Source organism: Ictalurus furcatus, chromosome 6 (genome assembly GCF_023375685.1).
Source record: "Ictalurus furcatus strain D&B chromosome 6, Billie_1.0, whole genome shotgun sequence".
In the NCBI taxonomy this organism is placed as follows: Eukaryota; Metazoa; Chordata; class Actinopteri; order Siluriformes; family Ictaluridae; genus Ictalurus; species Ictalurus furcatus.
Window position 1 is genome coordinate 26,827,436 of NC_071260.1, and position 16,168 is coordinate 26,843,603.

A 16,168-nucleotide genomic window follows, 5' to 3' on the forward strand; every position below is an offset into this window, starting at 1 on the left:
GAAGTTGGCAGAGGGAGAGAACCAGCTGCAATGGCTCTAAATTCACCTCAGGTGTTTACACCAGCATAGAGGAAATACATCACTTGGACGGTGGCGATCAGCAAGTCTGAGATCATTTTAAACACACAAACACATACAGACATGAGTACACAACTCAAAACTCTTACCTTTTGTGGGTATGACCAGTTTGCAGGGCAGAGCCAGTGGAGTGATGGAGTGCTGGTACACTAATGCGGATAGGCAGCCTGAATACAGACACATACAAACTTGAAATTATATTTACGAGAGCAGAAATCAGAGATGGGCATGCTTTACGTGACAAACTCCATAACTGGGTTATATGTTGAACCTCTGCCATGCAATACATCATGTAAACAGTCAATCCAGGCTGAGTGGCTTTCCCACTAACAAGCTGGAATGACAGCATTGGCACATGGGTAGACCTCAGTGTCAAACCTTTCACTAACCTTGGGCCTCATTTATCAAGCTCAATACAAACTGATTTCTTTGTAAATAAATAAGTCTGACTAAATTTTCATGAATACCATATATATATAAATATAAATATGGTATTAATGAAAAATCTAGTCAGTCCAGAGAGCTCCTGAGACTGTGTAAAAGTACAGTTAGTTATGAGTTACTTCAATTTTATATTGTGGATGATGCTGTCAGGTTTAAAACCGCTCATTTATTTCAATTGCACACAAATTTTATGAAAGTTTCATGAAACATGGTTGATCCATATTATTAAATTGAAAGAAAGCAATCCAAAACAAGTCAACAAGACAAATAAGACTAGCCATTCAGTTAGAAGAAATTAAATGGCACGCTATAAAAGGAGTTTACTATGAATTTAAACCATGCCATTATCACAGGGATTCATCAACATGCACACATAAGTACAAAGAAAGTCAGCTTTACTGAATCTTTTTTAAATCTTAATTTTTTTTTAATGAAAACATTCATTCTTTCGGAAAGGCAGCACCAAAGAGAAGTACAAACAAAACACATTTTATTCCTAATGTAAACCGAGAACAAGCATTCACACAAAAAAAGTCCTGATTGTTGAATAAACTCATATAATCGAGCTGGACTTATATAAACACTATAGGTGTCGATTCAGCATGAGGGGATTTTGCTGTGTGGTATGAAAAATAAAACCTGATTGGTAGTCAAAAACTAATTTATCTTCCATACATGTTATTATCAGTTTATAAATTGTATGGGAGTTAAAAAAAGATCAATAACAACATTCCCATGTAAGAGGCTACCTTGTCTGGGCCTCATGTCTAAATGTGTATTTGGGACAGGGCCTGCCTCAGCATGTGTGAGACTTGGCAGAGCCTCTACCCAGACCTAGAGCAAGAGAGGAGGAGAAAAGTCCAGACAGCTATATATCTAATGGCACTGCCAGGCTTCAGCCACACCTGTTCTTTACCTCGCATGTCCCACTTTTCCTCGCTTACTCATAATAAAAATACACTTATGTAATGTCTGTTTTGTGTTGTATGTTATGTAATGCCTCACCTAACAGGATATTTCAGAGCTTACATAAGCAGTCCAACCCATGTTATTGTTATTGCAGTGCAAGAGAGGCACTACGTAGTGCAAAAAGCATTTAGCCTTCACTGTGGCAAAATCATCTCGCAATGTAGCAAGCAGACTAAATTAGAGACAAGCCCTTTGAACTGTATTAAGTGATTTAAATTGATTATGGCACTATAGTTAGAAGTCTTTATGGAGCAGTGAGCCTCATGAATCTGGATGTTAGTTTTAAATTTTTTAATTTTAATTATAACTCAGAACAACAAAAAATCACAACAGGTCTGGACTATAAATCAACATACTTAGCATATTAGTATATGCGGTGTGAATGAAAATAGACTGACCAAAGTAGGGCTCATTAGGACATCCCTTCAGCTTCACACCCTTTGGACTCGTCTCAATCAGGAAGTGTCGAACCAGCTCATTGGTGATGTCACCTGGAACACCCATATAATCATTGTAAACAAATTGATTGAAATATTACAGTTTGTTTAGTAATTAAATGACTACTACTGGTTAGTGAAATATCAACAGCTAGTTCTGATAATAAAAGCATTTCCACCAAAAGAACGTCAAAAAAAACAATGCCTTTCATCACAGGGAATTTGGCCATGTTTCAACTACAAAAGTTTACAAAATTTCTCTCAAGAACTTCTCAAAAACTATTGCAACCAGGGAAGTTTTTTATTCCTGGGTAACTCGACATTTAAACAATTTGTTTATCTAACAAGCACTCACTAAAGCTTGTTTATATCAGAAGTGGTGCAGCATGAACAGCAAAGTTTTTGTGATGCTGTTGTCTATTTTAAAGTTAAAAATAAAATATGTTAACCGTCTCAAGCTTCTTGCCATTTGTTGTATTATAGCACTTACTGAGTCTTAAGATTCAAGATTCAAGAACTTCTCATAGATGCTGCAATAGATTTCAAATTAAAGATAAATAATAACAAATACAATAAGAACAATGTTATAAATTTTGTTATGGTAATATTTATCATATTCCTACAGAGACTATATAAACTTGTTTGAGATATTCATGCAATATTGTGCAAGTTATTGCGCAACAGTGAGACCAAGTAACAACATGCCATAAAATTATGTGAAATGATGATAATTATTACTGTTTTAAAATAATAGTTTTGATGCATACAGTATCTGTGCAATTCTCATCCAGACTAGTTCTGTAAATCCTTAGCTCCTCAAATGGTCATGTAAACTCTGTAGAAACATGCCTAGCGAGAGAAGCGCTATCTTGACTCAAGCCTACAACAACAGCCTTAAGGGTGTCTTCTAATTCTCTCTGAACATCAGGCATGCATGAACCTCAGAGCAGCTGTGCTGAAAGAGAAGCTGTGTTGAAAGCTATCTTCAGTTTCAATCCTAATCCAACACTGAATCATATTTAAGTGTGTGTGGACAGGAGCTGTTGATCAGATGCTGAGAGCTAAATTATGGGTTGAAGAACAATCAGAGTGTCTTTCTAGAATCATTTTAGACACATAGATTAGACACATGGATAGTTCCCACAGACCCCCTTAGAGAAGTGTCACAATATCAATTTTATTAAGAGTGTGTTGATAGAAAGTAAGTGAATTGCATGGCCTAAGGGCAGAGTGTCAAACTGTTTCCATAGCTTGCTATGGTTATTACTCTGTCAAATACCTTTTTTAGGTGGCTGCACTGTAGGAGGTGGGGAGGCCACTTTCATGGCCAGACCATAGGCACCCCTGAAGGAGTGGCTGTCTCGGATGATGAAGGCTCCTGGCTCTCTCTCCTTCAGGATATTAATAGCTGGAAAAAGGATCAAGAACAAGAGATGGGATTGTTTTAATTCCATTAATGACAATAAACAGTTCCATGCAGACTGTTTAAACCAGGAACAACCTGAGCTCCAGTCCTCCTTAATCTTCTTACTTGTGAGATTAGATTTGGAGCTACATATTGCATATACATATGTGTATAAGTAACAGAAATAATCTATAGATATCACATTTTCTAAATTATGAAGTGCAGCAGATGTTCACAAAGCTTAACCAAAAGCAGATGCAATGCCCCCCAGGAACTGACATCATAATAACCTTATAAAACATGGTCAGTGAGGACAGTAAAATTGTTTAAATGGGTTATATATCCCTCATGTCTATATCTAAACATAGATCAAACAGACACTTCTACCAACACACAAAAACACACATGCCGAGACCTTACCTTGCTCTCTGGAGATGTCTGGTTTATACCAAAACTTGGAAGTATCTTGGACAAACTTTACATTCATCCTGGTCTCTGGGCTTCCATCTACAAAATAGGAGACAGAATTTGACAGAATTTTCTAAACTATTCACCCATAAACATTAACTCTCTCAGTTTGCAGGAAAAATTTAGAAATAAGCATACAAGCAAACACACTCAAACCTGCTCAGGATATTGCAGCGCAATCACATTCTCTGGATAAAGTTATGAATTTATTCATAAGAGAATACATTCTACACAGGACTCAAGACATCCTTTCCATGTATTTGTACCTCTTCAACTGAACTGTTACTACTACCTACTGAACAATAGGCAAGTTGTACAACCACTAAGTCCAAAAACCAACCAGTGAATACCAAAAAACATAAGTTGTCCTTTTTGTCAAAGGCTTTTAGTAATGTGATATGTATACCTATTTGAATTGTACTGAACTGTGTTGTCTGATATTTATTTAAACTGATATTTATTGGACTTGCTAGTTTAGGCTAGGTCTCACTTGAATGTACCAAACATCTTAATTTATGTACTTGTGTGTCATGCAGTGATGTTTTAATAAACATGGAAACTTGACCTTGAACTATCAGGCAGCTAGAGATTATATTAAGTCTTAATTATAAATATATTGTATAAACATTGTTTATTTTATTGTTACACATAGAAACAGCAAACTCAGATAGATACATAAATGACAGAACTAAAATATGCCCTGGGGCTGCCTACAGATAAACACATGCATCTCTTAACGTTTGTGTTCAACTGTTGAAGTGTCTTCAAGAAGTAAACAGTGACCAGCAATAAATAACAATCTACTTACTAGAGTTAGTGACATTGTTAAAAACCCTTACCAAACATGCTGAGTTTGGAGAAATCTGGAAGTGTATGGAAGAAGTGCACACTTGGAGTGCTCCCTCCACTGGACATGGGTGATGACACCTTTCCATTGACGGTGCTGTAGGAGGGTACACCATTTGGACGTTCGCCACTCGACATGCGCCTTTTCTCAGGCAGCTGTGGCTGCCTGAAGCTATCAGAGTAGGAAGCAGGTGAGACAGGGAAGGATGGGGTGGAGGGTGGATGGTAGCCTGATGAGCTGCTCTGGCGTGAAAGGGCACCATGTCTCTCGTCTGGTGTGGTGTATCCACTGTGCATTGGGTGTCTGTCCAGGCTGGGGCTTCCATGGGACATCTGAGTGACAGAGGGGTGGCGTCCCAGGATCGGGCTGCTCTGGCCAGGGTGGGTGAGTGATGTCTGCCTGCTTAACACTGGACTGATCTGACTGGGCTGGATGGTAGACTGGGTGAGGGATGGCGGATACCCAATTGAGGGGCTTTGAAGACCTTGTCTGCTCAAAGTGGGGCTACTCTGTGTGCCCTGGCTTACAGGCATCTGTCTGGTCGGCACTGGACTGCTTTGGTTGGGCTGAATCATGGGCTGAGCAAGAGATGGCTGGTACCCACTTTGGAAACCTTGTCTGCTCAGGATGGGGCTGCTCTGTGTGCCCTGACTAATAGGCATCTGTCTACTCAGCATTGGGCTACTTTGTGTCGCCTGTGAAACCATGCCATGCCTTGAAGTCACTGGGCTGCCAGCTGCTCCAGGCTGATAGCCATTAGCTGGAGAAGGCTGATGGCTGAGAATGGGACCATCATGATCGGCCAGTCTTTGCTGGTGGACAGGGATGGATGATGTGTCAGTGGATATGGTGTGATGATGTCTGACAGGGCTGATAGGCATTGGTTGGCTACCAGTGGTGCACATCTGAACATGCTCTGGTGGGGAGGAATTAATATCAGGAGTGATAAAGTTGCCTGAAAGGCTGCCAGGTGTTTGGAAGGAAGGATAGGATGGAGTTGGTGTGTGTGAAGTGCTCTGGGATGGCAAAGAGCGGAAACCAGAGTCTCCCACCCCATCAGATGGTGTACTTAGGCCCACTCTGCTATCCACCATGACATGCTCTCTGAAACAAGAATAAACACTGTATTAGAAATGTAAGGTCATAATCATTGCCTGAAGTTTGTGTCCATTGCATAAGTCTATATTGATGCTTGATTTTCTACAGGTGGGAACATCTTCAAGATGATACCACTGTCAAGTGGCCTTGGCTTACTTCAAAACTTAAAAGGTATGATATTCTAGATAGCAAAATACAACACTGATGTCTTCTCACCGCTCTGGTCTTTGCACAGGGCTGCTGGAGGACAGTGGGGGGTTAAAGGGAAGAGAAGCTCCCCTGGCCAAACTGCCACTCTCAAAAGTAGGAGACACAGGACTGGATGGCTGCCCTCCAGCCACTGCTGCTGAACGAGCAACAGAAGCCACATAGCTCCGGGGCTCTGCAAGCACACACAGATCAGATATTGTCAACTGCTCCAAACAATCAATGAAGAATTTACTGTGTGTGCTGTTTTTAAAAAGGACTTGCTACATATTTTGACTCCCAACTGCTAAAGTGAGACACACATCTCTATTAAAGATACATGCTGTTATTACCAAAATGAAGCATTGGTCATTCTTATTAATTCCAGCACCTTCACTAAAGACATCAAAGTAAATAAATATATACTCAATGTGGAAAGCATTTGATTCTACAAATGGAAACTATGACAAACATTTTCAAGTAGATGATAAATGGGCATGGTCTGGAATTGAATAAGAGGCAAGACTGTTGGTTAAATCAAAGAATATGATCATGAGAATAAATAGGAGACTCTTTATTAGTGCTAAGCTCTTACCTTCCTCTTCCTCACTCTCTGTACCATGTAACATAGATGACGGCCAGGGTGAAAATTAGACAAAAATACACAGAGAGAAAGTTTGGATGAAAGAAGATAGTTTAGAAAGAGGTTGAGGAGATTAAAAAGAAAAAGTAAGATTTAACAAAAGTGAATTATATTTGACTAGAAAAGAATAGTAACAATATTATACTAACAATTATTACAGACAGAAAAAGAACCAAAGAAAGAAAGAAGGGTTCAAATGTGTCACTCTAAAGGAAGCATTAGCCCTAACTTGCTTGAAAACAGAGCTAAAACTAGCAGTGCGTGAGACTTTTGGACTCAGTTACAAGGAGGCAGTTTCTTAAGCCAGTCAGCCAAGTTAAACAGCTCTCCCGGCACACTTCTGTTATCATTCAGTCTGTTTAAGCCCCACATACCTACCCTCACTGACTTCTCAAACTGAAATCAAAAGGAACCCTGAACTCTAAAAGGGAATTTATTCATTTTTTGTACTTTTCCAGGTCTCCTCATAATCTTATGTGGTTTATATTGGCTGTTTTGATACTGAGGTCAAATAAGCACCATGTCTTTGAACACTGTTTTTACACATTTTCCTAGCAATAAAGCTTTCCCTTCTTTTCTCATGCATACAAGCACACACACAGGTTACAATTAAGCCAACATAACCACGTGTGTAATGTAAAGACTTGTCCTTTTATGTGCTCAATGTTTGAGAAAGTAAGGTCAAGATGCTTGTAAAAGTGAAATGGGAGTTCACTTTAACATACTGCAGAGGAGATGGATTTTGTTTTATTAGCAACCCATAAAGACCTTAAAGGCTGGTGATATTCGAATTGACTTTCTGTTTCATGTGTATTTGCTTACCTGAGCCTGTCTGGTTGAGATGGATGTCAGCTGGGTTGTGTGGCTTCAGACCCAGAAAGGACAGTGGTGTTTTAGCCAAACCTGGAGGAGAACGGCCTGAGAGAGAAAGAAGACACAGAGGTTAGTGTACAGCTCAGAACTGGGCAGGTCATCAACAGCACAGATCTGTATGTACACACATGGCATTAGCAGAGGAATATAAGCAGCTCATTGGCTGTGTTATGATGTCTGATTCCTAATTCGATCAAAACGTTATTAATATATTTATTACTGTAGCAAAAAAGTGGATAGTCTAAAAATCTAAAACATACAGATCCAGAGCTGTTCAGATGACATATTTTCAAATGAGAAGGTACAGTATTTACAGTACACTGAAAAATCTGGGGATGGTGCAAGTGTCTCATGCTAACTGGCTAGGCCATGCAACTGTTTCATTCAAAATGTGAATGCTGTAGATGAAACACTTTCTGCCAAGTTGTTCTGACAGAATGAACACATCATGCAGACAACCAAACAACACTCAAATATAAATGAACTGAATCTGAATCTAGCTTCACACATTTGTACACAGAACAAGTGATGGTAACACTTTATTTGTGTAATCCACTGTAGACACTCTAACGTCAATAAACTATCAGTATCAGCTTATCAACTAATTCTAAAAAAAAAAAAAAAAAAAAAAACGCAGCAACACTTGATTGCTGATTTTGACGTTTAGATGATAATATGTACACACTCTATAATTATGTAGTCTGGCTACAGAACCCTGATTTTAGTGTATCTTACCAAGCACTAAAAAATTACTGCAGCAGAACCAATTACTGTGTAAAAATAATGGCTGTAGAATGAAAAACATGAAAAAAGAATGAAAAAGACCCATTGTAGGCAAGGATTTTTATGTAGCTGGACCTTCACAAATATTAAGCTAAATAACCCTGATATATAAACTATTAACTTTTTCTGTGTATTTGTCCAATTTATAGCTCCTGGTGTATATTATTAGCAATCATTATTACTATTGACATCCTATTTCCATCATTGGCCTCAACTGATACATTTTAAGACATATTGTTTAAAGGCAGTTAAACATTATTGACATGTTAGTAAGAGTCAGCTGAAGAGCCTGCTTCACTGTTAGAGATGACTTTTAGAATGTCTACATTGGACTATCAAGAAAAAGGTGTGTCTCATAAACAATATCAGTGAATAGTGTAGACCAGCAAAACAAGACTGCCGAAGACAAAATAATTAAGATTAATTAAAAACAAAACATTCATGCAGACAATACAACACTATGGACCAGATTGCGTGTGGTAGAAATTTAGGGCCAATCTCCACATGCATGCCTTTTGAAGCAGTGTGCTGTTAAGTTTGGACACTGGCCATGAGGTCTGGGGCAAATTTAACACTGGGACACAGTGGGGTCTGGGACAGTTCATGCACATCCTCCACTTACCAAAGAATTCCATACAATTCTTTGTTTGACAGCCCAAATCGCTCAACATGAGAGGGAAAGGGGAAGGGAGGGAAGTAGTGGGGTAGTGGAAGACTCAAAGATCCTCTGGTTTACTGCAGGAGAAGGGGGCCGCAGTGATGCTGCTGCTTTCAAATGATTTTCAAAGCAAGTGAGCTTCTTTACCACTGACCAGAAAAGACAACCAATGCTGTCTCTTACTCCACACAAATGCAAACATGCCTGCTTTAAAAGCTCTCATAGGTTATGTGTTTTCTGTTTAGAATGCTTCTAACATTAATCTGCATGAAGTGTTGAAAAGCAAAATGCATACTATATATCTCTGGTTAATCCATCATATGTCTGAATAGTCCTATTTTTCATATACATATACCAATACAGTAGTGTGTGCTGTCAAGCTTCATTTTGGCGAGCCATGACAGCAGTACTCTAGAGCATGTCCTGGTTTCTGATGAGCATAAGGCAGCTTTGTGGGTAAAATTTCAAAATCAAACATAGCAGTGGGGATTGAATCGATTTCAGACAGCATGTCTGGTAAGAAAAAATACAGCACTGAGCCAAATAAAACAGAGCAGGTCGAGAGTGCATGGAAGATGCTCAGGTCTGATCAAGGAGACCTTGCAAAGGGCCTTTTATGTAGAAGCTGAAGTGGAAGGATGTAAGAGCAGAATGAAGTAATAGGTGATTAAAAGTGAGCTATTCTGGTTCCTCATAATGGGATCAGCCTATAAATATGAGAGCTGGACGACCTTCAGGACTCACACATACATCTGAAATTAGCTGGTGACAACAGTTTATGAAACATGTGGGGTTGCTGGGAAAAAGGAGAGAACTAGGAGCTTTTTTCTTAGCATTTAGGTGTCAATGAGCCAACACAATATCTATGTTTGCCAGTAATTGACCACAGAAAGCAGATCATGGAAACTGAGCACAAATTCTCACATCTGCAGCCTTGGCTCATCTGTTAATAATGTTTATATTATACCCTCAAGACAGGACTGCAATTAGCTGTTTGACATAGTGTAGCCTGGGGTTTGCTTGTAGAAAGTGTGTCAATATTGCTCTACCCATAATGAATCTTGTAGAGAAAGAAGAAAAGTAGAGGCGCATTATGACACTCAATCAACATTGCTTTATATAAAGAAGATCTACTTACTACATAACCTATCACACATAAAACTTTCTTTAGATGTCACCATGAAAGTTATCTGAACCTAATATGCATAATGTCAGAACAACATAAAAAAGATGAAGTTTGGCATATTTTGAATATTGACACTATCTAAGCTGGCTCTCTAAGAAACATGCTCATAATGTAGTATGTTCTCAGTGATTAAGCTCACTATGATATATATTCTAGCAAAGTGAGCTATCTAAGAAAAGATCGCCTGATCTCTACGGCACCCTCCTCCTTCAGTTGGGAAACTTACACAGGTTGAAGTAAGGGGTTTGTGGCGAGACAGGGAATGCAGGGGTTTGGGGGAGGACCTCACCGCCCACAGATGCTGGAGGGCTCACTGGACTCCCATCCATCTCTTCAAATGCCTCCCTGTAACTGTGCATTTGTCCCTAGAGGAGCATATGACAGGTGAACACACATATACGCAAACAAAAACCCATACACATCATATTATGTATGATAAATGAAGTATAAATTTGAATATCCAAAAGTTATCTTAAAAATCAAAAGGACATCACGGCTTTAGTAGACCACTGAGCCTACCTCCTTTGGCCGGCCCCCCGGGTTTAAAGCAATGGTATTAGCCAGTTCTGGTGAAATGCAGCGAATGGGGGAGCGGACTCGAGTAGGGCTGTCATCGCAGGACTGTCCCTCACTGCTAGTCCGGTGTCGACCTGGTCCTGAGCCTTCATCCATTGATGCCTCATGAGATTTTACCCCTGGCAAACCATGCAATAACCACACAGACACTTAATCAGTCCAATTTATTTTAGCTAATAGTAATACAAGAACATTCACTGTCCATTAGACATAATCCAGTTTCACAAATGTGTATATATGAACTGGCAATGACCTTTAAAGGTTTTACTTTTTCACAAAGGCTGTGAATACTAATGTACATGTGCTTTTTTTTTTTTTTTTTTTTTTAATACATTTGCAAAGATTTCAAACAAACTTCTTTCACGTTGTCATTATGGGGTATTTTTTGTAGAATTGAGGTAAATAATGAATTTAATCCATTTTGGAATAAGGCTGTAACATAACAAAATGTGGAAAAAGTGAAGCGCTGTGAATACTTTCCGGATGCACTGTATTCCCACTTCCTTTTCACCACTACTGAAAAAGGCTGACTTTTTTATCTGAACAACTAAGGGAAAAAGTGATGCATGTAAACAAGTAAATCAGTATTGTGTAATCTAGGCAATTTAAAATTCTGTTCTTGTATTTCAGATCAATTCCTTCACTCAACTGGACTGTAGTCCAACCCAGCTGGCTTCAAAACAGCTCACATTCCTGGTTTCATCTGACTGCAACCCTGCCTAGAGTGGGGTGTGCACAAACACACCCTGGTGTGAAAACGAGAGGTTTGGAAACCAGGCAACAGTCAGAGCAAAATATTTACCACTTTTCTCAGTGATGAAGTGAGTATCAGGTTGTGTCAGGAAATCCAAGCCATAGCATGGACAACAATGGACATTAGGAGAGCTCACAGAGCTGCCAAACCTCTAGTGCCATGAGTTCCTCCTGTAAGCTAAAACAACCCTAGCAGTTTGGTTGTGAGACCAAAATCAGTGAGCTCAATTTACATAGATCGCTGGTTCTGAACTTGATTCCTGGCCTGTAAAGTGTAAAGACAGTCCTAGGGAAAATTTAGGGATTACAGACAACTTAAAGCTAAGAAGGGCTAAGTTAAATATGTTGTGGAGTGGAGAACCCTTCACATATATGGGTAGATTAGGGAAACAAAACCTGAGACAACCTCTTGGTGTCAAGTAATATCCCAACTGAATGACATATAGAACTGTCCATCTGCAGGATATCACAGTTTGTATCTATTCATGTTGCTAGAGAAATGTCATAACACAAAGGCCCCAGATTTATTGACATGGGAGTAGAAGCCATGTTCAGAAAGGATCTGGATCTAGGCCCAGCTCCCACGATCTGCAAAGGTGCAGAGTCACATTCTCCAGCGTCATCTCACTTTGGGCCATTTTATGAACACGCAATGCAGATGAATTAAGCACAGCTGTGCATGCCAAACACTGCAACTGTTTCCTCAGCAACTGCCTATGCGTAATGTATTCAAGCTGATTCAATGGAGAACCCTGGACCTTTGTCCTGCTCATCTTCAAATGATGTATGCAAGAGCCACTGGAGAGGGAAAGTGACATTTTTTCCTCTTTCATTCACTTCTAGAAGTATAAAAGAGCTTGTCACAGGAATGTGTTATCTGAGGCAAGGCCTGAAAGGGTCTTGGCCTATTTTAGGCCATTGTGGAGTCTATACTGGAGTAAATGTGAGTCGGAAGAAGTCCCAGACTGGGAACAGAAGCTGGCATCTGGCTACTGTATGCTGCCTTTGTGAGGGCCAAACAGTCTGTGCCCTAGACATTTATTCCCCAATGACTGATAACAGCCGCACAATGGTCCTGCATCTTAGAAGGCTTTATTATGCTTTGTTCTTTTCCTAAATGCTAAAGCAGACGTGGAGGAGAGGCCTTGAAAGAATCCTGTGTCTTGATACTTCTGATTTGTTCCCCGAGTTTGGCAAACTGTATCTTGTGACATGTACTTGGTGGATGAAGACAGAGTGGCCATTGTCTTCACACTTTGTCTCACTCTTGTAAAACCTTCATGCAAACCTTCGTAAATGCAGTTTGATGGGGTCATTGGCTAAATGTGAGTCAAAATGAGTGCTTCTACTGAGAGTATTAAGAGGTAGAAAATCTTAGTGTCTGTTATAATGTCTTAGGGTTGAGAGTTCTTTTGTGGGAAAGTTAATTTTGAGAAAAAATAATGATAATTATAAAAAAACATGATAAACAGAGTGGAAACAAAGAGAACAATACAGGGAAAAAAGCTGGAGTGAGATACAAGACACAAATTACAAAGACAGACACAGATAAGGATGTTGTTATGGATAAATATGGTTGCAGAAAAAAACAGTGATACAGAGACATGCATAGAAACAGTTGTGCCCAAAAGTTTGCATACCCCTTGCAGAATCTGTTAAATCTTAATACAGTAAACAAAATAAGGGGGATCATAAAAATCTTATTTTTTCTCCATTATTTCACATAACAGATATATACATCTAGTCCACAAGACAAGATAATATCTGAATCTGAAAAAATTACCCTGTTGAAAGTTTACATACCCTTGATTCTTAATACTGTGTGTTGTTACCTGGATGATCCATGACTGTTTTTTTTGTTTTGTTTTTTGATAATTGTTCATGAGTCCCTTGTTTGTCCTGAGCAGATAAACTGCCCACTGTTCTTCAGAAAAATCCTCCAGGTCCTGCACATTCTTTGCTCTTCTGCATATTTGACCCATTTCCAACAGTATGATATAGAGATCCATCTTTTCACACTGAGGACAACTGAGGGGCTTGTACACACCTATTACATAAGGTGCAAACATTCATTGATGCTTAAGAAGGTAACACGATACATTAAGAGCCAGGGGGATGTAAACTTTTGAACAGGATGATCAGTGTAAATTATTATTTTGTTTAAAGATCTTTTTTTTCATTTAGTACTGCCATTCAGATGCTAAATAAGATAATTACATGTCTCCCAGAAGACAAAATACTAACAATTTACACCAATCATCCTGTTCAAAAGTTTACACCCCCCTGGCTCTTAATGTATCGTGTTACCTTCTTGAGCATCAGTGAATGTTTGCACCTCATGTAATAGTTGTGTACTGGTCCCTCAGTTGTCCTCAGTGTAAAAAGATGGATCTCAACATCATATAGCCACTGTTGGAAAGGGGTAAAATATGCAGAAGATGCTGGAAAAGCAAAGAATGTGCAGGACCTGGAGGATTTTTCTGAAAAACAGTGGGCAGTTTGAACAACATTTTGAACAACTGTTTGAACATGAACAACTATCACAAAACAACAAAAAACAGTTGTGGATCATCCAGGTAACGACACACAATATTAAGAATCAAGGGTATGTAAACTTTTGAATGTTGTAATTTTTATAAATTCAGCTATTATCTTGTCTTGTGGACTATATGTATACATCTGTTATGTGAAATAGTTAATTCAGGACAGGACTAAATAAAAACCAACATGGATTTTTATGATCCCTCTTATTTTGTTAACAGTATTAAGATTTAGCAGATTCTGCAAGGGGTATGCAAACTTTTGGGCACAACTGTATAGACTGAAAGTGGAATAGAAAGAGAGGAAGAAAGGGAGAGATAAATATAGAGACCCGAAGGAAGGAAAGAGAGAGAAAGATAAAGATAGAAATACAGGAAATGATAGAGAAAAAATCAAGACATATATAGTGAAAGATAAAGAGAATGAAATAAAGACAGAGACAGGCAGACAGTGGGAGAGAGAGAGAGAGAGAGAGAGAGAGAGAGAGCGAGATAGAGAGAGAGACCAACCAGAGAAGGAGAGAGAGCGGCGGCGGTTGTCAGGTTCAGAAGTGGCTGTTCGGTCTTTGAGGTTGTGGAAACGAGCAGTGTACTCTACAGAGGAGGAGCACGGGCATGATGAAGGGCAACAGGAGGTAACAGAGGAAGGTGGAGGGGAGGATGAGAAGGAGGTGGAGAAGTTGATGAGGGATCCACAAATAGGATTAATCCAAAAGAAGAAAAAATCAAATGGTAAGAAAGCAAAGTTAACAAATGTATTTTTTGAAGAGTGAGAAAAAAAACTAAACTAAACTATATAAAACATTTTAAATAAATCTTATTTAAAGGTACTGTCTAGAAGTTTATCTAAATTACTCATGGTACTGATACCATAATTGGTACCATATAATAGCACTGATCCCAATGAGTCCATAATTGATATTCCTCAAATTAGCTTATGTGAAGCAGTAGTAATCCTAGCATTATAAGTCATGGATAAGCAGTACATGCCATGTGTCACTCCAAGACAAATGCTATATCTGGCCTTTTTATGTGAAGAATGCAAGGAGTAACTATCCTGACAAGCAGAAGCCTCTGGGAAGTGTGTCAATTGTAACTGAAGTGTATGAAAATTCTGTGAAAGGGCTCAAAGAAGTGTAAAAGCACCCTATGCTCCTCAGTAGCCACTTGCTTTTAAGCCATATTTCTCTCTATTGTCAAACAGGTAATATCATCATAATAAAACAATAAAAATGTGGCTGGGTTTCGCAATTAGTTCCTTATGTCTCCTGTCCCCACTATAAGGATAGATGCTGCCTTCCGGAATCATTCGCTCAGTTCAGAGGGTAGGTGTGTGATAGAGCAAATCTTTAATAGAAAAATCTTTCATGTAACAGTACTGACACATAGAATTCATTTTAATAGGGTCTGCTTTTCAATCACAGGCTCCATTTTATCCTTGTGGCCTGGAGTCCTTACTAGAGTACTTAAATAAATAAAGAGTAAGGAATCTGGCACATTTGTAACTGGCACACCACTAGAGGGCAATTGTGTGCCTAGATGAAGTTACATTTCCTGTTACTATGGAGCTTGGAAAAACTTGGTCTTTATGTCTAAAGCCATCATTTAGTTTTTTGGTCTAGTTTAGGACTTTATATATAATAACTGTAGATTAGCTTTCTTATCTTAGTTCAGCGATACAAATAGAAGACTTCAGCATGTTCTCCAAAAGCATTGCTATGTGAGCATTCAAAGTGATTATGTCTTTACCATAAACTGAGCTTTAAGGTGGTGTGTTTTGGACAAAAACACCTGTGCAAGGCTGTACTGCCAGAGTTTGAAGCACTACAGCTGGATTGTACAAATGCAATGTTCTGGCAAAGCACATACTGTATATGAATCCACAGTGTAGAAACAAGGCCTGAGATGAGAGCTTGAGCCAGCAACACTTCACACAATGGTTTCTTTGTGATCTCACTGAGTTTGTCGACGCCAACGTACAAATGCTGAAGTAAGACATGGTTGGGTGTGTCTTTAGAAGTAGTGTTATTGAATTTGTGAATGTTCCCTAAAAATCTGGATGTGTGTTCTATGATTGTTTTTTGTTTCCCAATCTGTATTCAGTATATTAGAGTAAATTTGCATACTAACTTCTGTTTCTGTATTTGGGGGTAAGTCCCCAATGTAATTCCCTCAACATAAATAAACATTTACAAATAAATTGTATGAGTTAATTCTAGAGAAC

At 38.9% G+C, this 16,168-nt stretch overlaps 1 protein-coding gene across 16 annotated transcripts in view; it reads right to left on the bottom strand.

Moving 5' to 3' along the window:
* Window positions 1–16,168, bottom strand: part of tns1b (tensin 1b) — a 265,947-nt gene that overhangs the window by 10,133 nt on the left and 239,646 nt on the right. For 14 of the 16 annotated variants that reach the window (XM_053627379.1, XM_053627378.1, XM_053627377.1 and 11 more), the window contains 9 exons: window positions 10,595–10,770; window positions 10,302–10,440; window positions 7,398–7,493; window positions 5,963–6,128; window positions 4,641–5,752; window positions 3,754–3,840; window positions 3,208–3,336; window positions 1,890–1,982; window positions 168–245 (listed from right to left, as the gene is read on the bottom strand). In XM_053627379.1, the coding sequence (XP_053483354.1) occupies window positions 168–245; window positions 1,890–1,982; window positions 3,208–3,336; window positions 3,754–3,840; window positions 4,641–5,752; window positions 5,963–6,128; window positions 7,398–7,493; window positions 10,302–10,440; window positions 10,595–10,770 (2,076 nt within the window). The remainder of the gene's footprint in view (window positions 1–167; window positions 246–1,889; window positions 1,983–3,207; window positions 3,337–3,753; window positions 3,841–4,640; window positions 5,753–5,962; window positions 6,129–7,397; window positions 7,494–10,301; window positions 10,441–10,594; window positions 10,771–16,168) is intronic. The other 2 variants (XM_053627392.1, XM_053627380.1) reach the window with 1 other exon arrangement.